The 23,200-nt window shown below is 41.0% G+C and overlaps 2 protein-coding genes across 3 annotated transcripts; both read right to left on the bottom strand.

Annotated features, from left to right (window-relative positions):
• Nucleotides 1-1,479: 1,479 nt before the first annotated feature.
• On the bottom strand, nucleotides 1,480-13,025 carry LOC120553582 (phytanoyl-CoA dioxygenase, peroxisomal-like). Its single transcript, XM_039792163.1, has 9 exons — nucleotides 12,897-13,025; nucleotides 10,978-11,030; nucleotides 8,084-8,194; nucleotides 7,746-7,914; nucleotides 7,264-7,345; nucleotides 6,917-7,098; nucleotides 6,227-6,376; nucleotides 5,921-6,052; nucleotides 1,480-2,239 (listed from the first exon to the last, which is right to left on the bottom strand). The coding sequence occupies exons 1-9, from the start codon at nucleotides 12,999-13,001 to the stop codon at nucleotides 2,186-2,188; spliced, it is 1,038 nt and encodes a 345-aa protein (XP_039648097.1). The 5' UTR covers nucleotides 13,002-13,025; the 3' UTR covers nucleotides 1,480-2,185.
• A 2,282-nt stretch (nucleotides 13,026-15,307) lies between these two features.
• On the bottom strand, nucleotides 15,308-22,212 carry LOC120553583 (phytanoyl-CoA dioxygenase, peroxisomal-like). Of its 2 annotated transcripts, XM_039792164.1 has the most exons (9): nucleotides 22,003-22,212; nucleotides 20,265-20,317; nucleotides 18,980-19,090; nucleotides 18,636-18,804; nucleotides 18,318-18,399; nucleotides 17,971-18,152; nucleotides 17,298-17,447; nucleotides 16,965-17,096; nucleotides 15,310-15,795 (listed from the first exon to the last, which is right to left on the bottom strand). In XM_039792164.1, the coding sequence occupies exons 1-9, from the start codon at nucleotides 22,066-22,068 to the stop codon at nucleotides 15,742-15,744; spliced, it is 999 nt and encodes a 332-aa protein (XP_039648098.1). In that variant the 5' UTR covers nucleotides 22,069-22,212; the 3' UTR covers nucleotides 15,310-15,741. The 2 variants fall into 2 exon arrangements, with proteins under 2 accessions (XP_039648100.1, XP_039648098.1); XM_039792166.1 differs by lacking the exon at nucleotides 22,003-22,212 and having other exon boundaries at nucleotides 15,308-15,795; nucleotides 18,636-18,800; nucleotides 20,265-20,497.
• Between the last annotated feature and the right edge of the window lie 988 nt (nucleotides 22,213-23,200).

Genomic DNA, 23,200 nt, shown 5'->3' with positions numbered 1-23,200 from the left:
ACACACAAGGATGCACCAGTTAGGATGCCATTTTCTCTAACTCCAGCACTCAGAAAGTACCTATTATTTACCACAGCAGACAATAAGGTTGTTTTTTTAATACAAATCTGTCCTATACTTTTTATGTTGGATTTAAAAAGTTGTTTAGTGCTAACTTAACTAGGCCACTACTTTATGATGTTCCCCTTTTCATGTTTGTCTTTTACATGTTAAAAGTTGTCTTAATAAGCGAAATATGAAGCTTTATCTGTAGAAGTTTAAAACGTTCTGTTCTTTGGCATTTCGGAGGGTTTTTCATTTTATATTTTCCCCTGATATGATAATAATTCTTAAGAAAATGAATTGATAGTTTGCAGACAACAACATCTGATTGGATAGAAGTCCATCACTCTCCCTTCATTTACACCGTCACAAACAAGAAGGAACAGTAGGTAAGAAGTCGTGCATACATATGGCCTAGATTAGACACTTTGCTTTAAGTTTCATACAAAAGCCAAAATTGTGTTTGATTGACAGCTCTTCATGCGACAAACATCACCTCATCATTTGATTTGACCACAGCACGGCATGATTTAGTTCATTAGACACTATAAACTGTGTCCAAACTGTGACTGTAGTGGAGATCATTCCCCATTCCTTTTGTCATCTGAGATTAGAGGCTCTGAACTCAAACTGTCCTGTGTGTGTGTGTGTGTGTGTGTGTGTGTGTGTGTGTGTGTGTGTGTGTGTGTGTGTGTGTGTGTGTGTGTGTGTGTGTGTGTGTGTGTGTGTGTGTGTGCTGTGCTGTGCTGTGCTGTGCTGTGCTGCTGACTGTGACAAAGCCCCCACATTTCAGCTCACCTGCATGTAAATTGATTTTCTTCATTTCTACATTTAAGAGCTGAGAGCTTCCCTTTGGGTTTGAAAAAATAAGCTGTTTTAACGCACCCACACACGTGCCTTAGCTGTGCTGGATCAGGTTTTTTTAGGGGTTCTAGCGTGGGGAGCCAGGAAATAACTGGGCTTCCATTTGAAAACAGCCAAACGCTCTGAGACCAACATGTGACTGTTGCTGTTCAAGTGTCATTCAGTTTTGAGCAACTAACTCCGGGTCTTCCACATCTGCGCTCTCGGAGTCTCTACACCGTCATTGCAGCCAGGGAATGACTGTAACGGCACTGTAGCGCTACTTTCTATGTACAGTGTAGTGCAGTTGTAACATCACTACTGTACGGAAGTTCTGACGGCTCGTTTAAAGGAACAGTTTCTGACCTGCTTTATAATCCAAAAAAGACATGGAAATCTCACTTCTTACAATATGGGACCTTTAAACATGTTAATGTATAATAGTTTTTGCAAAGATCCTTTATTGGCACTTAATTATGTTGAATGTAATAATTTATAATCGTGACATAACTGGCTGTTATTAAATTACATTAATGGTCAAGGGACAGGTGTGTGTCTGAAGCTTAAAAGGAAATGAAACAAGGTTAGATAATATATTTAATTAATGCATTTTTATTGTTATATGTTATTAAAACATGACATTTGCATGATTCTAGAAAACAAAAACAAACATTCATTCGCTCATTATCAAACTGATATTTCTATACATTTATAAGGCAGTTTAGGACAAGGCCTCTGTTTGTGTTAATTAACAAGAACTACAATCAACACTGACTATTCACACATTTCTGCTTAAATATCATCTTTCATTACTCTTAATAATGTTTTGGTAAATTAAAACTATTTTATTGACATTTAACAGATGCATTCACTCTATTCCACTGTTTTGCTAAGTGTGATTTCAACTCCATTTTGTGCTGTAAGATTTTGTTCAGCAAGTAGCAGGAGGTGTAATCAAGGTTCATTCCATTTTACTGTGTACCGATTCGCTTACGAGAAACCCGACATTTTCTATTTAAATAGTATTTCCTGTCTTTATAGTCCCTGTTAAAACAACATGCTCTAGATTACATTTTCAGAATGTTACAATTAACACAGATTGTGAAGCCTTAATTAAATAAACAGTAAATAATCTATAAATGACATTCCTTTGTTGGTAAAGGGAATTCGGGATTGCATGATAAGAACACTCAGCACTGTTGTATCTTATCCAAAACCATATAAATCTGTTCTGATTTCAGCCCAGCGGTCTTCACCCTGCAACGGTGTGGGGTCTGTTGGTAGCGCGCCTGTGGTGCCTTTATAGCGAAGTCCTCTCTCCCTGCACCAGACGGCCTCGGAGAGCCCAGATGTCCTGTAGGGGAAACAAAGGTAAAGGCTCAGTTCAACCTTAACAAACCTTCAAAACATTTTCCTGATTTTTTTTCTTTTCTTTTAACATGTTATCTATATAACTACATGATGTCTCAAAGCTAATCACTCCGTTTACAGATGTTGTGGTAGATTGCAGGGAGAGGTGAGGGGAGTGGTAATTTTGCGGCCTGTTGGCTCCACCCCCAAGCCTTATGTGGACTTCCTGCCCCAACAAGGAGAGGCTGTGATTAGGTTTGGTTTGTTTAACTGGGAACAAAGAGAACCAGGGAAGGAAAGAGAAGGGACTGAGTGAGACAGAGTGGTGGAAAGTAGTAAGAATAATACTGAACTAAACTATGTGACTAACTGGTGTGACCTGGACTGGCTGTCTACCCCCTGTGTACCGAACTGTTTTGGATGAGGACCCGCTTGTGGATTACCTGTGGATAGAAGACGACGAGAACGATTGTGGACAATGAAGTAGTGTTGAAAATTCCCTCCTACTCTGTAAATTACCCTTAATAAACTTCCCAACTATGTTCAACTGTACTCCTGGTGCCGGCTTTTGTTATTGAACTGGTGATGTGGAAACCCCACACCCTTGGCCTTGCCACATATGGTGGAGAATGCGGGCAAAGCCGACCAGAGTAGAAAACTAACCAAGACACAGAATATAATGGAAGCGTTGGTAAAACAGTTGGTGGAGTCCAACCTAGCACAGCAAGCTATGCATCAAGAGTTGATGGAGGAACAGCGTCACCAGACTGCTCTCCTGCGAGCTGAACTCAGCTAGCTGACAGCCGCCCAGGCCCGAGGGGCTGCCAGCCCAGCTGTCCCACGTTACAAACCGAGTCGGCTTATATTAAAAATGACTGAAAAAGATGATATTGAGGCTTACTTCCAAGCCTTTGAGAGAACAGCAGCTAAGGAGAAATGGCCCCATGAGCAATGGTCCAGCCTGCTAGCCCCATTCCTGTCAGGCTCTTCAACAGAGGACATATCAGGATCTGACTGCTGACCAGGCAACAAATTACGAGGTGCTGATGAAAGAACTCCTGCGCCGTTATGGATTTAACCTGATTAAGAGGGCACAAAGATTCCACGATTGGACGTATGATGCCACAGCACCCCTCCCCCGGGCACAAATGCATGATCTGATTAGACTGGCCAAGAGCTGGCTGACGGTTGAACCGCTGACGCTCACAGCCATTGAGAAAGTGGTCATAGTTAAATTCCTACGTGCTCTGGCGTTTGAAGCTAGTTAAGTTAACAAGCCAAGCCAACCCTCAGATCGCAGATCAGCTAGTGGAACTGGTGGAAGGACAACAGGTAGCTTTGGAGGTTCTGCGCAGTGGACAAACACGGAAGATCGAACCCTCCCCTCGCCAGAAGGAGAGAAAAAGGACAGAGGATCACGCCGGTAATCTGGCTAACGATGGGGGAACACCCACAGCCAGCTCCCAGAGATGACGGCCTTTTCTGAATCTGAAAGTGTGGTGAGCTGGGACACATCGCGATGTCCCGATGCCTACAGCCTTGGCCAGTGAGGTAGCCGTGGGACGTCCCTGCAACTTGCTGATGACGTGCTGGGCTGCGGAGAGTCGCCCTTCCACTATCATCCCAGTAGGAGCCAACGGAAAGGACACCACGGCACTTTTGGACTTGGGTAGTATGGTGACCCTGATCAGACCTGAATTCGCCCAGTCCTCCCCCCTGACAGACACTGTGGCCATCACGTGCATACACAGTGAGACCAAGGATTACCCTACCACACTTCTCCACCTACAGACCACAAAGGGACAGAATGCGGGGCCAGTGGGAGTTGTCCCGAATCTGCCCGTGCCAGTCCTCATTGGGAGGGATTGCCCTATGTTCCGCCAACTATGGGCCAGTATGTCCGGGGATGTAGAAAAACATGTTTCCGATGGACCAGGAGGTGGAGCCAGAGCCTGCCTCTCTAGCGGGTCGGTTCGGCACGGCCCATTTGGAGGACCCCAACCTGGCCCATGCTCTCCAGCAGATTACCATGGTGGATGGAAAACCCATGGAGGGGGTAAGTCATATCACCTATCCCCACTTTTCGATAAAGAAGAAATTGTTGTATCAGGTTGTGAAGAAGAATGATCAATGTGTGGAGTTGTTATTGGTGCCCCGTCCCTTTGTACAACATGTCTTGCAGTTGGCACACTCCCACCTTCTTGGGGCTAATCTAGGGGTAGAGAACACCTTAGACCGGATCAAAAGCCGATTCTACTGGCCAGGGGTGAAGAGAGCAGTGGAGGAGTACTGCCGCAGTTGCCCGGAGTGTCAGCTAGTGGCGGCAAAGCCCAATTTTCGCAGTCCCTTGGTTCCCCTCCTTATCATTTCAGTCCCTTTCAGCAGGATTGCCATGGACCTGGTGGACCTTTACACAAGAGCAACCAAGGACACCAATATATCCTGGTGATTCTAGATTATGCCACCAGGTACCCGGAGGCCATTCCTCTGTGCACCATGGCTACCAAGGGAATTGCACGTGAGTTGGTTATGCTGTTCTTCCGAGTGTGCATCCCTGATGAAATATTAACTGACCAGGGAACCCCATTCATGTCCCGAATTATGAAGGATCTCTGCAAACTAATGAAGATAACCCAGTTGCGTACCTCAGTGTATCACCCACAGACAGACGGTTTGGTATAGAGATCTAAACGAACGCTGAAACAGATGCTAAAGAAGGTAATGGAGCCGGACGGAAGGAATTGGGACCAGCTACTACCTTACCTGATGTTCTCGATCCGGGAAGTGCCCCAACCTTCCACAGTGTTCTCTCCCTTTGAACTCCTGTACGGGAGACAACCCGAGGACTGCTGGATGTGGCAAAAGAGGCCTGGGAGCAGCAACCATCGTCCCATTGAACCATGGTGGAACACGTGGAAGACATGAGAAGCCATATGACAACCCTGTGGCCCCTGGTACGGGAACATATGCGGGAGGCCCAATCTCAGGTGTACAACAGAGGAGCTAAACCAAGAGACTTCCAGCCAGGAGACAAAGTGTTGGTATTGATCCCCACCTCAGAATGTAAGTTTTTGGCTAGATGGAACGGACCGTATGTAGTGCTTGAAAAGGTAGGTGATGTTAACTATAGGGTCAGGCAGCCGGGGCGTAAACATTTAACTAGAGCTAATGGAGTTGGTCGACCGGAACTAGGATGTGTTCTCCAGTGAACCAGGACACACTGATCTGGTAGAGCATGACATAATCACTGAACCCGGGAGAAGGGTGAAATTGAGACCCTACCGCATACCGGAAGCAAGAAGAGAGGTTGTCAGAACCGAGGTGAAAACAATGTTGGAAGGCATTCATTTGTTTTCTTTATCTGTGTGAATTGCATGAATAATTGTTAAGAATCTGAAGCTAGGTCAGGCTGCACAATCTCACTGCATAGTTTTTCGTTTTATCAGCCCCACCTCCATCCACCTGTAGGCTCTGATTCTAGGTTTCCCCAGGGGACACTTGTTAACCCTGGCCTCTCATTGTGCTAAGCTTTAAAGTGTATGCTTGCAACAACGGACACATTTAGAAACTACAAGCCAAATATCAACAATGTACATGCTGCCATTCGGTTACATATATCTGTAGCCGTGAAAAGGGAAGGTTTTACACAGATAAATGTAATGTACTGTAAATGTAAATGTCTTACCTTGAAGGTCATTTCGCCCAAACCGTACTTTCTGTTTGCGATGTCCTTCACCTCATTCTCTATGTTTTCCTGTGAGGTTCCCTTCACATTGATGTAATAACAGTCAGCGCTGGCATAGTGGCAGGAGATGGCCTGGAAACACATGTTCACACACTATTTTTCCTCAAAATTTATATTTTTTACATGTAGTTTCATTTTTGTGACTCATAAATATAAGAGCATTAAAAAAAAACTGGAGCTGATGAAGTATGGAGCTAGTTTGTTTAAGGTAATGCCGAGACACCAGGTGGATTATGGGTAGCGTACCTTGCGGAAGCCCTGCGTCCTGTTCATGCCAGAGCCATGGATCAGCAGCGGATGGAAGAAGACAGTGTCGCCCTTCTCCATCTCCAGGTGCACCCTGGGGTGCTTCGGATCATAGCCACGCACTCCATGGTACATCTTGTTTACGCCACCCTGAGGACACACGAGACAATGTACATACAGTATGTGTGTGTTACCTCCCAGCAGGTGTTATCATGCCTCCTGGAGAATTTCAAATGTGTATGTGGTGTTTATACCAGGGGTGTGAAGCCAAGTGAAGTCAAATCATCTCGATAACAACCCCACCCCCCTCCTCCTCCATGTTAGCGGATGGGACATGGGCCAAACTAAAAAATCTTTTTCCAAAAGATGGTTTATCTCATTTTTCTCTCATTTTTGTTTGTGCAAGTGTTCATTTTTCTGATAAGTTTGTTTTATTAGTTATTTGATCCTATAACTACTGGGTAAAACGTCATGATTGACAGCTGTGATTGACTCTTGATTGATCAGGGGGGGTGTATGCCCGGGACTTTTGATACAGCAGCTCCATCACCCGACTACTACTACGCATACTTTGACTCTTAAATTACAAGATGGCAGCGCCCCTATCCTGGATATTTCGGCTACACTTTAGCGCAGTGGGAGGAAGTTGAGACGGGTTGTCCATCTTTATATACAGTCTCTGGTTTTTACCTCCCACTCTGGGTAGTCATGCTCCTGCAGTGTGCCGGTGTGTGTTCCCGGCAGCACGACCAGGCAGCCGTTCTGCCTGTCCACTTTCTCCATTGCCGTCCAAGTGCAGACGATGCTGTCTGCTGGGCGGAACGGGAAGTAATGCAGATCCTGATGCATCGGGTGACGAGACGTCTTCTTACCTGAAACATATTTAAATCAAATTTGTGTAATTTGTAAGGGGAAAAATAGATGCTTTAATACAGCACTTCCCACAATGCAGTCCCGGGATCTGTAAGGGTGTTTGCCGTGGTTCTCCAAACAACCGAAAACCAGTTTATTGAAAATAATATTGAACTGCTCCATACCTGCATCAGGAGGCTTGTTGATCAGCATTGTGTGCATGGCCATGATGTTGGGTCCAGTGAAACACTCCACATAGTTCAGAATCTAACATAGAAAAGCACAATTTGTTTGTCCAACGGTGTTTAGGTTTAAATTATTAAAACCTTTTTTATTTATCTTAAACAAAGTTTCTTTTCAAACAAAAATAGGACAGTTTAGCTATTCTTTTGGCATTCGTTTTTTCTTTGTGGAAAAATTCCACATCCTGGTAAAAGTTGGTGCGATCTATGTAATGCTTTCAGCCTTATCTTATCAGTCTGGGTCAAATCTATGTTTTTTGATGCTGCATAAATATATAATATAATATTTTATATAATTATAAAATACCAAATCATTCGACATAAATGGCTGGGTGTTTAAAACTCTGACACACTGCATCTTTAAGTATTATTTGAAAGAAGTTTTGAAAAAAAGGACCTGCTGTGACCACTTGTGTGTGTTGTACCTGTGGTAAGTTGCAGTACCGGAACAGTTCAGGGTCTTCCTGGAAATCCTGGAGTTTGGAAACCGCTTTTTCATCAGCAACGAACTCTGACTTAACAATTGCCACGTCCCTCATCACCACCAGACCAGGAACCTTCACTTCCTGTCGACAGATCCGTTCAAACGCCTTCCTGAAGAACACACACAGATCACATACAGCACCTAACAATACATCTATGGGCATATAAAGAAGTTAAATGTTTTACTGGGGAGTCATATATTGACATTTTATATGTAGTGATGTTTTCATGCTTATATGCTGATCTTTTTTTTGCAGTTGTCAGAGTTTCTGATGGTCACCTGAACTTATCGATGTCCTCTTCAGACACCAGATTCTTGATGAGGATGAAGCCATTTTCCTCATAGAAGAGTCGCTGTTCTGGGGTCAGCAGGTCGGTATCATGAGTGAATCTACCAAAAGAAGTGATAACGCACAACAAAATCACTATGTTGGTTACTTTAATGCAGTGGTCTTTCATGTTGTTTTTTTTTAAACCAAGGACCCCTTAACTGAGAAAGAGACTGAGCACATATACTGTATATATTGTATAAAATGAAGTTGCATATTAAAGGTGCTCTAAGCGATGTTGGGTGACGTCACTTCTTGTTGACGTTCTAAGTATTTTCAAACAAAATGAGACTAGCTCGCCCCTCCTCCTCATCATCCCGTCTCCTCTCCCTCCCTTCCGTGCTTCTAACCCCCCCCCCCAACCCCCACCCCCTTCTTGTCGGCAGAGGTGTCAAGTAACGAAGTACGTAGTAATAGCAGACGTATGTAGCCTAGTACGAAAATGTCCGTGGCAGAGACTCAAAGAGAACTGGAGCGAAATGTCCCAACCAAGCACCAGGGAGAAGGTTGGTAGCCAGGAAGACCAGCCAACCCTTCTACATCCCTGGCCGTACCTGGAAGAATTTTTTGAAATTGTTGGATGCAAAAACAACTCCTTTCGAATGCGCTGCAAGCTCTGCGCACCCAAGTACCACGAGCTAATTACAATACTTATAGGCAACTAGTCTTCATATCATCCGCTCCATGAAACACAATGCTCAGTAGTACACACATATGGGGCCAGTTGTTCAAAACATATAATCTGGATCAAAATGATCCGGATTTGGAAATCCCATTTTTTGCTATTCAGGATCAGGTAATCTGTCTTACTTTTATGCCGGTTTTTCAAAGCAACATTGGACTGGATCACCCTGATCCAGATACAGTTTTCAAGATTACCAAATCCGGATTACCAGTGCTCTAAATGGGACAACATATCACAATGTGGGCTACCAGCTATGTAAAGAACAGGTGGAAGAGCCAACATGGGGTCACTTATTTTGAGACAAAACACAAAAATAACATAAAGATCCACTTCCATTCATAATTTCTTTTATGACCCCCCCATCTGAGCCACAACAAATAAAAACAAATCTACATTAACAAATACATTGTGGATATTTTGAAAACGTCTTAACAAAACAAAAGAAAAGGCTAAATGTCCAATAGTTGACAAAATAAAGAATGTTCGGGGTTCTTCTTCATCTGAGGAGGCGAGACCAGCATTTCCAAGCCCTGCTTTTAGGAGGCAGATCTGAAGTTTTGCTTTGGTTTGCTGCAGTTTGCTTCTGCTCTTTCAGTTTCTCATTTAGACATGGGGACAAGATCATTTTTATTTTATTTTTACTTTACTATACGGAATAGCTTAATTGGTAGCCTATGTCTACTTCATCTACTTTATCACTGTTACACAAGTCAAGTGCAAAATATAAATAAAAGTATACACTAAATGATACAAATGTATTATTTGACCAATTTTAAAGTTTTACTACATTTTCTTCCTGGAATCCACCTCGAAATCCTACCCCCTGTTGGGATCAGGATAATCCTGTTTTTTTTTGGATCAAAGTTATCCAAATCCTACTGACAAATTTTGAACAACACTAACTGAAGGTTTGATCCAGATTAAAACTAGGATTGGATTCCGTGATCTAATCTGATTTCAGATTCCTTCTTTCCCTTTTGAACAACCCATTTTCAAGATTTGATCCAATCTGATCAGTTTACCTTTGAACAACTGGCCCAAGGTTCTTTAATGTATTTGCATTGTACTAAAATGCGTTAATTTTCAATGGGCATAAATGCGGATGAAGCAAATTTTTCAACATTAACATATTTTTTTTTATTAGAAAAATGTTGTTTTGTGAAGGTGGGGTTGTGCACTATAGGCCCCCCCTGTGTCGCGGCCTAAGCTGCCTGTCCTTAATGGCATTTTTTCCCCCTTGCATTACTTTTACTTTTATACTTTAAGTAGTTTTGACGCCAGTACTTTTACACTTTTACTTGAGTAAAAAGCTTGAGTTGGCACAATTTGTTTTTGTTGCCGTGTGTGGACCCTGGGCTGTCTACAGAGACCACGTTTTTGTTACAGTGTCTTCAGGGGACAGACAGCTTGCGGATAGTGAGGAGATGTTTGCTGTATGTGACAAAAAATGTTGTAGCCTAAAAAACGCATCACATCACTTAGAGCATCTTTAAACTGGGCTACAATAACTTTTTGGCGGCCTAAAGCCTTTTACACATACCTTTTTTAATGCATAGAACACTAAGCTATTACAATAATTGTTAGTAAGATTTTATAAATCATGTTTAAATGTTAAAAATACATATGACACAGTGAATCCTTAGGATTAACTGTACAGTATATGTGGATGGCTTTGTGGCAACCTCACCTATGGGCCAGTAAGCCTGTCATTATTGTTTCTTTATTGATTTGTGTTTGCTAATAATATGTTGGATTCATGTTAATAATATGTTGGATTCATGTTAAGACATTTTCATTTTTGAAAAAACTTTAAAACAATAATTTGCAGCTGCCCCCCTGAAGTGACTCTGAGGACCCCCTGTTGAAGCTTTGTGCTTTAATGTTTAGTTGGACATATGAATGTTGCATTCAAGTCATATTTGATTTACAGGAAATTCCATTAGCTGGTTTTCTTTTAACACGGCTTAACAAAAAGCTGCTTTCTAATATGAAACATCAACTGCCACTAAACTATCTTAAAAAAAAGCCTTGTTTTGTTGTTGTCTTCTAAATAATTGAAACTGAATGCACCACCAGACTGATCAAAGGGAGCACTGGAGAACCTGCCTAATGCTGAGTTAGTATTACGTGTCAGATAGTGGCGACTGTCTGTGAACCTACCTCAGTGTCTGTGGGCGACTGGTGAAGGTCTGAGCGGAAGTTAGTACAGCACTCTGAAGAATGAGAAGTCAAGGAAACAATATACAGTAAATGTTTCAGCGGCCATGTCCAGGAGTAGGCTACTCTGTCGGTCGTGACCACTCCAAGTGGAGAAAAAGGACAGGAAGAGCCAGACAAGGTCCAGAATACATATTGATTTATGGTAATTGTCTCTTTGAACATCAAAACCTTCAAATAGACTGGAATGGCCTCCCATAGGCCTTTACACAAGGGACGTTTGTTCGTGCAATTAGGTAGGGGACAGGGGCCAGGGCTGGAGTCTACGGAGCCAATTCGTTGTCCCTCCACTTCAGCAGCGTCCCACCGACATGATGAGCTCATGGATGTATTAAGAGAACGGATGAGCTGGCGCCAATATCCAAAACTTTAATAGAAAACTGTCGCAACATGGCATCGCTGCCGGTGTGAATAGTTTTGCGATTATTTTGCATATTCGCGTCACTTATTCGTCACATTAATATGTGTTCCCCCAGCCTGCCTATGGTCCCCCAGTGGCTAGAAATGGCGATAGGTGTAAACCGAGCCCTGGGTATCCTGCTCTGCCTTTGAGAAAATGAAAGCTCAGATGGGCCGATCTGGAATCTTCTCCTTATGAGGTCATAAGGAGCAAGGTTACCTCCCCTTTCTCTGCTTTGCCCACCCAGAGAATTTGGCCCGCCCAAAAGAAAGAGAGAGACATCATGGCTTTCAAACAAGCATAGTGGCAGTTGGTTAAGGCCACACCCTCACCCTCCACCTTGCCCCCCCTCTCTCCTCCTCAATAGCTACAGACACAGAAATGGCACATACTATGGGAAAGCTCATTGTGGGACTGGCTGTAGTGACTGTAATTCTGCACCAAGGCTGAATTTCGGGAAAGAGACTTCAGATACAGTATTTGGTGGCCACTAAGGCCTATATAAAAGCATACAAAAAGCACCATGTCATGGGACCTTTTGAAGTGATTTAATTAAAAAAAATGACACAATTGGAAGCACACACAACCACAGTTAAAAAACTAATATAAATAGTAATGCAATCGAAATTGTAATTGAACTTAAGATACTTAAGTAGCCTACGCAACCTAAAATGTTCTTCCACACAGGGTATGTATAACTTCCAACTGACCCAAAAATAGGCTAGCCTTTTACACTCTTAAGATAGCGTCTCCCAATGGGCTCTTCTGATCTATTTCTGTTTAGTTTAGATAGACATGGTTATGCAACCAGACATGCCACAAGAGGTAACTTTACTTTACCAAAAGCAAGGACGAATACTAAGAAATAAATGGTCATGTATAGGATGGAATGTGCTACCTAACCAAAGTAGCTACACAAGAAAGCAGTTAAATCAGATATAAAAGTTTAGTTAAGAAATATCTGTTTATTAGAGAAGTTGAGTAGGCTACACACAGAAACTACATTAGGTTGTTAGGTTATGTCCTGAGAGGTTGAAACAGATGGGTGACGACAGCGTGTGTGTGTGTGTGTGTGTTTTGTTATTATCATGAGTTGTGTTATAAAATTATAGTGTAGGCTATGTTTAGTTTCTGTCTTATAATTTCCTGTTCTGTATTGTTTAGGATGTATTGTAGGCCTAAGCACATATTAATTAAAGCATTGTCCCGTTATAAAGAGAGTTAAGGACCTCAGTAAGAATCCTGAATAAACAAATACATAGATCTAGCCTATTTAGTTGATCTATTTGGTGGAGACGAGGATCTATATATCCTCCGATATATGGATGAAACACAATTTCAGAATCGAACGTAACGTCACTGTTACTCCACCTATTAAGTGCAAGAAGCAAATTGACGTCAATATAGCCTTCAATAAACAATAATAGTTAGCATTAATAAACAAAGCAGAAAACAAGGATACAATCGTGGCAGATGATCCATCAAGGTGATTGATCATGAGTCTTTCCGCAGCCTGAGACATTTTCCTGTCTGCTTGTATCCTGGTGTGATCATTTAGGCTACACATGGATAACTAGAGAGAAAGTGGGTTAAAGGTCTCTTATAGGCTACATCCATGGGTTAAATGAGGGCAAAGGACAGGCTGCACATCCTGCACTCAACACAACACCCTTTACGGCATTTTTTTTAAAAAATATTCCCCCCTTTTTATTTTTAAAAAAAAAAAAAAAAAAAACACCAAAACAAAAACCCCAACCAAAAAAAAAAAAAAATACTGTAGCCGCGTATTTTGTTATTTGGATTAACTGACCCTTGAAAGATAAATATTATTGTGAAATATTCAAACTGTAAATTCTTAGAGGGAAAGTTTAGATAGCATTATAGTTCATTCAAACGATTTTAATAATATTCTTTATTCATATTTATTTATAATCTGTATTACCAATGTTCAACATTAGGATTGAAGTAGCTGCAGCTTTTATCCAGCAGGTGGCACCATCCAACAAAATATTAAACCTAGTGTTAGTTGTTTTTAGTTGTCTGTTCAATTTATACCCAATGTCCCATTTTTCTGTTAGTCCTTGTCATATAGATTATGTTGGTAGCCTAGAAATCTAGACGCACCCTAGCATTTGGGTCTGGCTTGTCAGGCTATTATGTTGTAGCTATTGATACTAATACTCATCCGTTCAAATCACATTTAATACAATACACATAAGGGAAGGAGAAATTAAATATTCACAACGTTCTGACAGTAATGCCGACACAACCATCCTTTCAACTTGAAATAAATTCCTTAAAATTAATTTAATCTTTTTATTTACAATCTATGATTGATTTTGGAATGTTATTGTAAATGAACAGCAAACAAACATCTTATAATAACTGGTACAACTGATCTATAAGATGTAGCAAAAACAACAAAACTTTTGTAATGCTTTGTTTTTGTATTCTTAATGTCTTTTTAAATGATGATTTTTTTTTTTTGGTACTGGTATACTGTCTGAATATACCTGTATTCACCCTCTGTCTGAAACTCTATTTTAGCACCTGTCTCATTAAGCCCCCCCTCCTGAAAAATGCCCAGTCTACTCTGATTGGTCAGTTGTTTCCGGGTCTTCCGCATCTGCGCCTCTGCACCGTCATTGCAGCCAGGGAATGACTGCAACGACACTGTAGCTGTACTTTCAATGTATAGTATAGTTGTAACATCACTACCGTACGGAAATCCTGACGGCCCGTTTAAAGGAACAGTTTCTGACCTGCTTTATAATCCAAAAAAGACATGGAGATCTCACTTCTTACAATATGGGACCTTTAAACACGTTATTGTATAATAGTTTTTGCAAAGATCCGTTACTTACTGGATTAACAAATCTACACATTAGTTATGTCGTGAATTAGATTAGTGTATGTAATATATAAATACCGTGTGACCATTTCAAGATTTTATCATACATTATTGGCACGTAATTATGTTGTAAACGTATGTAATAATTTATATTCGTGACATAACTGGCTGTTATTAAATTACATTACAGGTCAAAGGGACAGGTGTGTGTCTGAAGCTTAAAAGGAAATGAAACAAGGTTGTATTAATATATTTAATTAATGCATTTTTATTGTACTTTATTTAAAACATGACATTTGCATGATTCTAGAAAACAAAAACAAACATTAATTCGCTCATTATCAAACTATTTCTATACATTTATAAGGCAGTTTAGGGCAAGGCCTCTGTTTGTGTTAATTAACAAGCTACAATCAACACTGATTATTCACACATTTCTGCTTAAATATCATCTTTCATTACTCTTTCTCACTCTACTTTATCTCTCTCAACATCGCTCTATCTCCCTGGTCACTTATAATGCTTACATGCCATAAATCGTCATTAACACCCCTTTTTAATAATGTTTTGGTAAATCAAAACAATTTTATTGACAATTAAAGGATGCGTTCACTCTACTCCACTGTTTTGCTAAGTGCGATTTCAACTCCATTTTGTGCTGCAGGAGGGGTAGTCAAGGTTAAAGGTGCAGTAGTTAAGCCTTATAAAACTAACTTTCTGTCATATTTGCTGAAACTGACCCTATGTTCCAGTAGAACTAATAATAAATAATAATAATAATAATAATAATTGATACTGTTTATTGATCCCCATTGGGGAAATTACAATTTACACTACTACTAACTACATGAAGCAGTTCATTAAAAAAACAAATCCGGCTCCTACCGCCTGTAGTGCGATTTGCAAAAAAATCCACAGCTCCCTGTTCAGATGCACCAATCAGGGCCGGGGTGGGGGTCTAACTGCATGTCAATCACTGCTCATGCACATGCATTCATTCTCCCTTGTGGGGGGAGGGGCTTAGGAGACCGTTTTGGGCTTCAGCAGGAAGGGGGGGAGGGACTGAGAAGTTGTCGATATTCAAATTTTTTGGCTAAGTCCTGGAACTTCTCAATCCTACCTACAGCACCTTTAATTCAATTTTACTGTGTACCGATTTGCTCACGAGGTACCTGACATTTTCTATTTAAAATAGTATTTCCTGTCTTTATATTCCCTGTTAAAACAACATGCTCTAGATTACATTTTCAAAATGTTAAAATTAACACAGATTCTGAACAGTAAATAATCTATAAATGACATTCCTTTGTTGGTAAAGGGAATTCGGGATTGCATGATAAGAACACTCAGCACTGTTGTATCTTATCCAAAACCATATAAAAGTGTTCTGATTTCAGCCCAGGTGTCTTCACCCTGCAACGGTGTGGGGTCTGTTGGTAGCGCGCCTGTGGTGCCTTTATAGTGAAGTCCTCTCTCCCTGCACCAGACGGCCTCGGAGAGCCCAGGTGTCCTGTAGGTGAAACAAAGGTAAAGGCTCAGTTCAACCTTAACAAACCTTTAACCGTTTTCTTTTAACATGTTATCTATATAACTACATGATGTCCCAAAGCTAATCAGTCCAGTTTACTGATATATAGGCATTTTTGGATTGGAAAAATGCATTGATTGCATTGAATTGAACCTAAAGATGCATCACTACTATGAAATACTTGGTGAGCTCTTTTTCAGTTATATGTTTGATAATGACATATAGCAACACTGCCATGCTACAATGTTTCTCCTATGATGGGTTTGCGGCCTCCAAACACAAATACTTAACCGGCTAACCGCAAAGTAAATGTAGCTCATGACCGAGACATACAATGGTTAGATTTGTGTTATACTCCTCACAGATCTCCTGCTTGTAAACAATAACAAGACCTGTGATAGTTATGTTGTTATTGCGAGTTATACTATACTATAACATGCTAATTTCAACATTTATAAATAGTTGCTCTGCTAAGTGTGATTTTAACATTATATAGAATATCTACTTAGATGTCCGCGTGCGTCTCTGGTGATCTTTAGGTGGCAGAAGGCAGTCATGCTACTGCTGCATATCAGGTGGATCACTGGGAGTATAGCCAGCAAACAATGTTGATTTTAATGTCCTCACATTGGTTTCACTAGAATAGATTTCTCTCCGTGTACCTGGCAGCTGAAGGAACACATGGAAGCTGGCCCATATATAGGTGATAACACATAGCTAGAGTCTGGCTTTGTGCCCAATGAAGCTTTAAGTTTGTTATCACTACTCTGTGATTTCACTTAGCTTTAAAGTGAAAACACTCTGCATGCTGGCATTCATTTGTATTCTTTATTTATTCTTTGTGAATTGCATGAATAATTGTTAAGAATCTGAAGCTAGGTCAGGCTGCACGATCTCACTGCATAGTTTTTCGTTTTATCAGCCCCACCTCCATCCACCAGTAGGCTCTGATTCTAGGTTTCCCCAGGGGACATTTGTTAACCCTGGCCTCTCATTGTGCTAAGCTTTAAAGTGTATGCTTGCAACAACGGACACATTTAGAAACTACGAGCCAAATATCAACAATGTACATGCTGCCATTCGTTCTCATGTATCTGTAGCCGTGGTTTTACACAGATAAATGTAATGTACTGTAAATGTAAATGTCTTACCTTGAAGGTAATTTCGTCCAAACCGTACTTTCTGTTTGCAATGTCCTTCACCTCATTCTCTATGTTTTCCTGTGAGGTTCCCTTCACATCGATGTAATAACAGTCAGCGCTGGCATAGTGGCAGGAGATGGCCTGGAAACACACACCCATGTTCACACACTATTTTTCCTCAAAATTGATATTTCTTTACATGTATTTTAATTTGTGTGACTCTTAAATATAAGAGCATTAAAAAATAAAAAATAAAACAAAACATAACTGGGAGCTGATGAAGTATGGAGCTAGTTTTTGTAAGGTAATGCCGAGACACCAGGTGGATTATGGGTAGAGTACCTTGCGGAAGCCCTGCGTCTTGTTCATGCCAGAGCCATGCATCAGCAGCGGATGGAAGAAGACAGTGTCGCCCTTCTCCATCTCCAGGTGCACCCTGGGACGCTGCGGATCATAATTACGCACTCCATGGTACATCTTGTTTACACCACCCTGGGGACACAAGAGACAATGTATACAATATGTGTGTGTTACCTCCCAGCAGGTGTTATCATGCCTCCTGGAGAATTTCAGATGTGTATGTGGTGTTTATACCAGGGGTGTGAAGCCCAATCAACTTGATAATAACTCCCCCCCCCCACCCCCCTCCACCCTCCTCCTCCATGTTAGCGAATGGGACATGGGCAAAACGTACAAGTGACATCAAATAATTTTTTTCAAAAGATGGTTGATCCCATTTTTCTGATAAGTTTGTTTTATTAGTTATTTGATCCTATAACAACTGGGTAAAACGTCATGATTGACAGCTGTGATTGACTCGCAATTGATCGGGGGGGTGTGTATGCCCGGGACTTTTGATACAGCAGCTCCATCACCCGACTACTACTACGCATACTTTGGCTCATAAATTACAAGATGGCAGCGCCCCTATCCTGGATATTTCGGCTACACTTTAGCGCAGTGGGAGGAAGTTGAGACGGGTTGTCCATCTTTATATACAGTCTCTGGTTTTTACCTCCCACTCTGGGTAGTCATGCTCCTGCAGTGTGCCGGTGTGTGTTCCCGGCAGCACGACCAGGCAGCCGTTCTGCCTGTCCACTTTCTCCATTGCCGTCCAAGTGCAGACGATGCTGTCTGCTGGGCGGAACGGGAAGTAATGCAGATCCTGATGCATCGGGTGACGAGGCGTCTTCTTACCTGAAACATATTTAAATCAAATTTGTGTAATTTGTAAGGGGAAAAATAGATGCTTTAATACAGCACTTCCCACATTGCAGTCCCGGGATCTGTAAGGGTGTTTGCCGTGGCTCTCCAAACAACCGAAAACCAGTTTATTGAAAATAATATTGAACTGCTCCATACCTGCATCAGGAGGCTTGTTGATCAGCATTGTGTGCATGGCCATGATGTTGGGTCCAGTGAAACACTCCACATAGTTCAGAATCTAACATAGAAAAGCACAATTATTTCAAACTTTTTTTCAACAAAAATAGGAGAGTTTATTCTTTTGGCATTCGTTTTTTCTTTGTGGAAAAATTCCACATCGTGGTAAAAGCTGGTGCGGTCTATGTAATGCTTTCAGCCTTATCTTCTCAGTCTGGGTCAAATCCGTGTTTTTTGATGCTGCACAAAGTGGCTTTAAAAATGTGGCTTTATAAAATACCAAATCATTCGAAGTACCTGTGGCAAGTTGCAGTACCGGAACAGTTCAGGGTCTTCTTGGAAATCCTGGAGTTTGGAAACCGCTTTTTCATCAGCAACGAACTCTGACTTAACAATTGCCACGTCCCTCATCACCATTAGACCAGGAACCTTCACTTCCTGTCGACAGATCCGTTCAAACGCCTTCCTGAAGAACACACACAGATCACATACAGCACCTAACAATACATCTATGGGCATATAAAGAAGTTAAATGTTTTACTGGGGAGTCATAAATTGACATTTTATATGTAGTGATGTTTTCATGCTTATATGCTAATCTTTTTTTTTTTTTTGCAGTTGTCAGAGTTTCTGATGGTCACCTGAACTTATCGATGTCCTCTTCAGACACCAGATTCTTGATGAGGATGAAGCCATTTTCCTCATAGAAGAGTCGCTGTTCTGGGGTCAGCAGGTCGGTATCATGAGTGAATCTACCAAAAGAAGTGATAACGCACAACAAAATCACTATGTTGGTTACTTTAATGCAGGGATCTTCCACAGTTTTTTTTAAGCCAAGGACCCCTTAACTGAGAAAGAGACTGAGCAGGGACCCCTTACTACATATTGTATAAAATGAAGTTGCATATTAAACTAGGCCTACGATAACTTTTTGGCGGCCTTTTACACATACCTTTTTTAATGCATAGAACACTAAGCTATTAAAATAATTGTTGGTATGATTTTAGAAATCATGTTTAAATGTTAAAAATACATATGGCACAGTGAATCCTTAGGATTAACTGTATCTATGGATGACTTTGTGACAACCTCACCTATAGGCCAGTAAGCCTGTCATTATTGTGTTTTTTTCTTCACAAATAGGCTGATTTATGTTTGCTAATAATATGTTGGATTCATGTTAAGACATTTTAATTTTTGAAAAAACTTTCAGACAATAATTTGCAGCGGCCCCCCTGAAGTGACTCTGAGGGGACCCCCCCGTTGAAACTTTGTGCTTTAATGTTTAGTTGGACATATGAATGTTGCATTCAAGTCATATTTGATTTACAGAAAGTTCCATTAGCTGGCTTTCTTTTATCACGGCTTATAAAAAAACTGCTTTCTAATAACTTTTCAATAACTGCCACTAAACTATCTTTTAAAAAAGCCTTGTTTTGTTGTTGTCTTCTAAATAATTGAAATTGAATGCACCACCAGACTGATCGAAGGAGCACTGGAGAAACTGTGTCAGAGGTGAATGATAAAGGATTGTATAATTGTGGATAACCTTAAGCCTGAGGCTGCCAAATGCTGAGTTATAATTACGTGTCAGTTACTAATACTGGCAATACTGTATCGATACACACAGACGCCAAATATCGATATTTTATTATGTGTTGGTCAGTTTGTCTGCTTGACAGTCCCATTTTGCAGCGATAAAATTGAAATGAGATGAACAAACAGAGAAATGTATCTTAACATAACAGATGTTGACAAAGTGTCCTTTTGGGGACATAATTTGAAATTGGGAAAAATTTTGGTAAACGTTGGTAAAAAGGTAATAAATTGCAATATATCGCAGAATATTTGCATTACGTATCGTGACGCCTCTGGTGATTCCCACCCCTATCAGCTACCACTAAAGGTGACTGTCTGTGAACCTACCTCAGTGTCTGTGGGCGACTGGTGAAGGTTTGAGCGTAAGTTGGTACAGCACTCTGAAGAACGAGAAGTCAAGGAAACGACACAAATGTTAACAAGTGGCAGCAAAAACTGTCCTGTACACTGTCCTGTGACTGCTATGACTGTCCCGAGACAGTCACTGTCCTGTACACTGTCCTGTGACTCCATGACTGTCCCGGGACAGTCGGACACTGTCCTGTACACTGTCCTGTGACTCCATGACTGTCCCGGGACAGTCGGACACTGTCCTGTACACTGTCCTGTGACTCCATGACTGTCCCGGGACAGTCGGACACTGTCCTGTACACTGTCCTATGACTCCAAGACACTGTCCTGTGACTCCATGACTGTCCCGGGACAGTCAGACACTGTCCTGTGACTCCATGACTGTCCTGGTACAGTCAGACAGTGTCTGGGAGTCACAGGACAGTGTACAGGACACTACTAACAGAACAGGACAGTTTTTGCTGCCACTGCTGCTGCAAATGTTTCAGCTGCCCATGTCCAGGAGTGCTCTGTGGGTCGATGAACTCTCCAACTGGAAAAAAAGGACAGGGAGAGCCACACAAGGTCCACAAAACATACTGATTTATGCTGATTTTATCTTTGAACATCAAAACCTTCAAATAGATTGAAAGCACATATGACCTCTTTATATACAGTCTACGGTTACCACAATTTGAAAAGTAAAAAAAAAAATATTAATGCATTCTAAATTTTAATTGAACTTATGTATATGTATATGAATAACTTATGACTGACCTAAAAACAGACAGACTAGCCTTTTAAGTTCTTTAAGTTAGCGTCTCCACCAATAGGAATAGGCTGTTCTTGTAGTAAAGAAACCATCTATTTTGTATAATGTATATTTTAGTTTAGCTAGACATGGCTATGCAACTAGACATGCCACAAGAGGTAACTTTACTTTACCAAAAGCAAGGACGAACACGGTCATATAGAGCAATGCAAGAATGGAATGTGCTACCTAACCAAAGTAGGCTATACCAGAAAGCAGTAAATCAGATGTAAACTTTGAAAGTTTAGTTAAGAAATATCTGTTGACTAGAGAAGTTGAGTCGACACATAAACTACATTGGTTGAGGTTAAACAAAATATGAATGTGAGACGTGTCCTGAGAGGGCGAAACAGATGTTTGACGACAGCATGGTGTAACTGACTTAAAAAGTGTTAAACATTAATATGGAATGCCCTGTGACCGCACTAGTGGAGATGTGGCTGTCCTTATCTTATGTGTGTACTTTTGTTGTTATCATATTATTTGTGTTATGAAATGATAATGTATGTTTAGTTTCTGTCTTATAAATTTACTGTTATGTATTGTTTAGGATGGTGGAGACGAGGATCTATATATCCTACGATATAGCTGGATGAAAAACGATATAGTTCGTATTTCTATGGATGAAACACAATTTCAGAACCGTAGCCTACATAACGTCACTGTTACTTAACCTATAAGTGCAAGAAGTAAATTGACGTCAATAAAGCATTCATAAACAATAATAGTTAGCATTAAAAATGACTCCTGTATTGCTCCTCATTTTCCCGGAGGCCTGCAGTACACCGCGGGACCCCGGTCTAGTCTACCAGAGCTGTCCGCCGTTAGGTGCGCAGCAATCGGATAACGTCTTAGCCTGTTCCGCTCTGTGCAGCCCCGAATCCCCCGATGAGCCAACATAAACAAAGCCGAACACAAGGATACAATCGTGGCAGATGATCGTTCAAGGTGATTGATCATCAGTCTGAGTCTTTCCGCAGCCCGAGACATTTTCCCGTCTGGTTACTTTATCCCGGTGTGATCCTGTAGGCTACATATGGATAACTAGAGAAAGTGGGTTAGACGTCTCGTACGTCTCTTACAGGCTACATCCATGGGTTAGGCAAGGGCAAAGGACGGACACACACACACACACACACACACACACACACACACACACACACACACACACACACACACACACACACACACACACACACACACACACACACACACACACACACACAACACACACACACACACACACACACACGGGAGGGTTTTGTTGGAAATATCATTGACCTCCATTGTAATTGGTTGGAAGCAGATAATTAAGAGATGGATATCTCAGAACCTGCTCCAATAAAAACCGAAATATCTGCATAGATAGGATCTACCAGAAGGGGTAAATGTTAATATACAGTAGCCCACGTAATTTGTGATTTAAATGAACTGACCCTTTAAACATACTATTGTGAAATACTAACACTGTAAATCCTTAGAGGAAAAGTTCAGATAGCAGCATGATTGCTCACTCAAACGATTTCAATAATATTAGTTATTCATATTAATTATGATCTGTATTACCAATGTTCAACATTAGGATTGAAGTCGCTGCATCTTTTATCCAGCAGGTGGCGCCATCCAACAAAATATTTGTTTTTATGGTCTTAATTAAATATGCGTAAACCTACACCTGCATGTTCAACGTTGCATTCAAGACTGACTAGGCATTTTGAAAAACTTCTACAATGTTGTTACATTGTTAGACCGCTAAAAAAGCTACAGTGTTCTAATGTTAAAAGCGAATACGTTACAAGAAACCGTAGAAAGGAGAGCTACCCGCATTTCCCAATAACGCTCTTAGCTGCTATCTAGAGCGGAAGTTATTTATTAGATATCATAGCCTATCTTATACGATGAAATGTGTCAAAACACAACCTTGAGAATCTATGTATACATGCATATATATAACTATGTACATAGGCTATCTAGACATTTTAGAATAAAAGTTATTTGTCACTTTTATTTTGAAAACTGTGACTGGAATTGTGACAATCGTCGTTGGTGCTTTTGTTTTGAAAGTTATAGAAAACGACATAGTTCGCGCTGATTCGATTTATTTTGAAATGGTACAGGAAGC

Source organism: Perca fluviatilis, chromosome 23 (assembly GCF_010015445.1).
Source record: "Perca fluviatilis chromosome 23, GENO_Pfluv_1.0, whole genome shotgun sequence".
Classification (NCBI taxonomy): domain Eukaryota; kingdom Metazoa; phylum Chordata; class Actinopteri; order Perciformes; family Percidae; genus Perca; species Perca fluviatilis.
This window is presented reverse-complemented; position numbering and strand designations above follow the sequence as displayed.

What these genes read in the sequence shown, in the direction of transcription:
- LOC120553582 (XM_039792163.1), bottom strand. Translation starts at nt 13,001, where the DNA reads ATGTGTAGCCTAAATGATCACACCAGGATACAAGCAGACAGGAAAATG. An exon ending in GAGGACATCGATAAGTTCAG is followed by an intron (nt 7,915 to 8,083) that starts GTGACCATCAGA and finishes TGTGTTCTTCAG; the next exon opens with GAAGGCGTTTGAACGGATCT. An exon ending in GGTACTGCAACTTACCACAG is followed by an intron (nt 7,346 to 7,745) that starts GTACAACACACA and finishes TTTCTATGTTAG; the next exon opens with ATTCTGAACTATGTGGAGTG.
- LOC120553583 (XM_039792164.1), bottom strand. Translation starts at nt 22,068, where the DNA reads ATGTCTCGGGCTGCGGAAAGACTCAGACTGATGATCAATCACCTTGAA. An exon ending in AGTCGCCCACAGACACTGAG is followed by an intron (nt 19,091 to 20,264) that starts GTAGGTTCACAG and finishes TTCTTTTGGTAG; the next exon opens with ATTCACTCATGATACCGACC. An exon ending in GAGGACATCGATAAGTTCAG is followed by an intron (nt 18,805 to 18,979) that starts GTGACCATCAGA and finishes TGTGTTCTTCAG; the next exon opens with GAAGGCGTTTGAACGGATCT.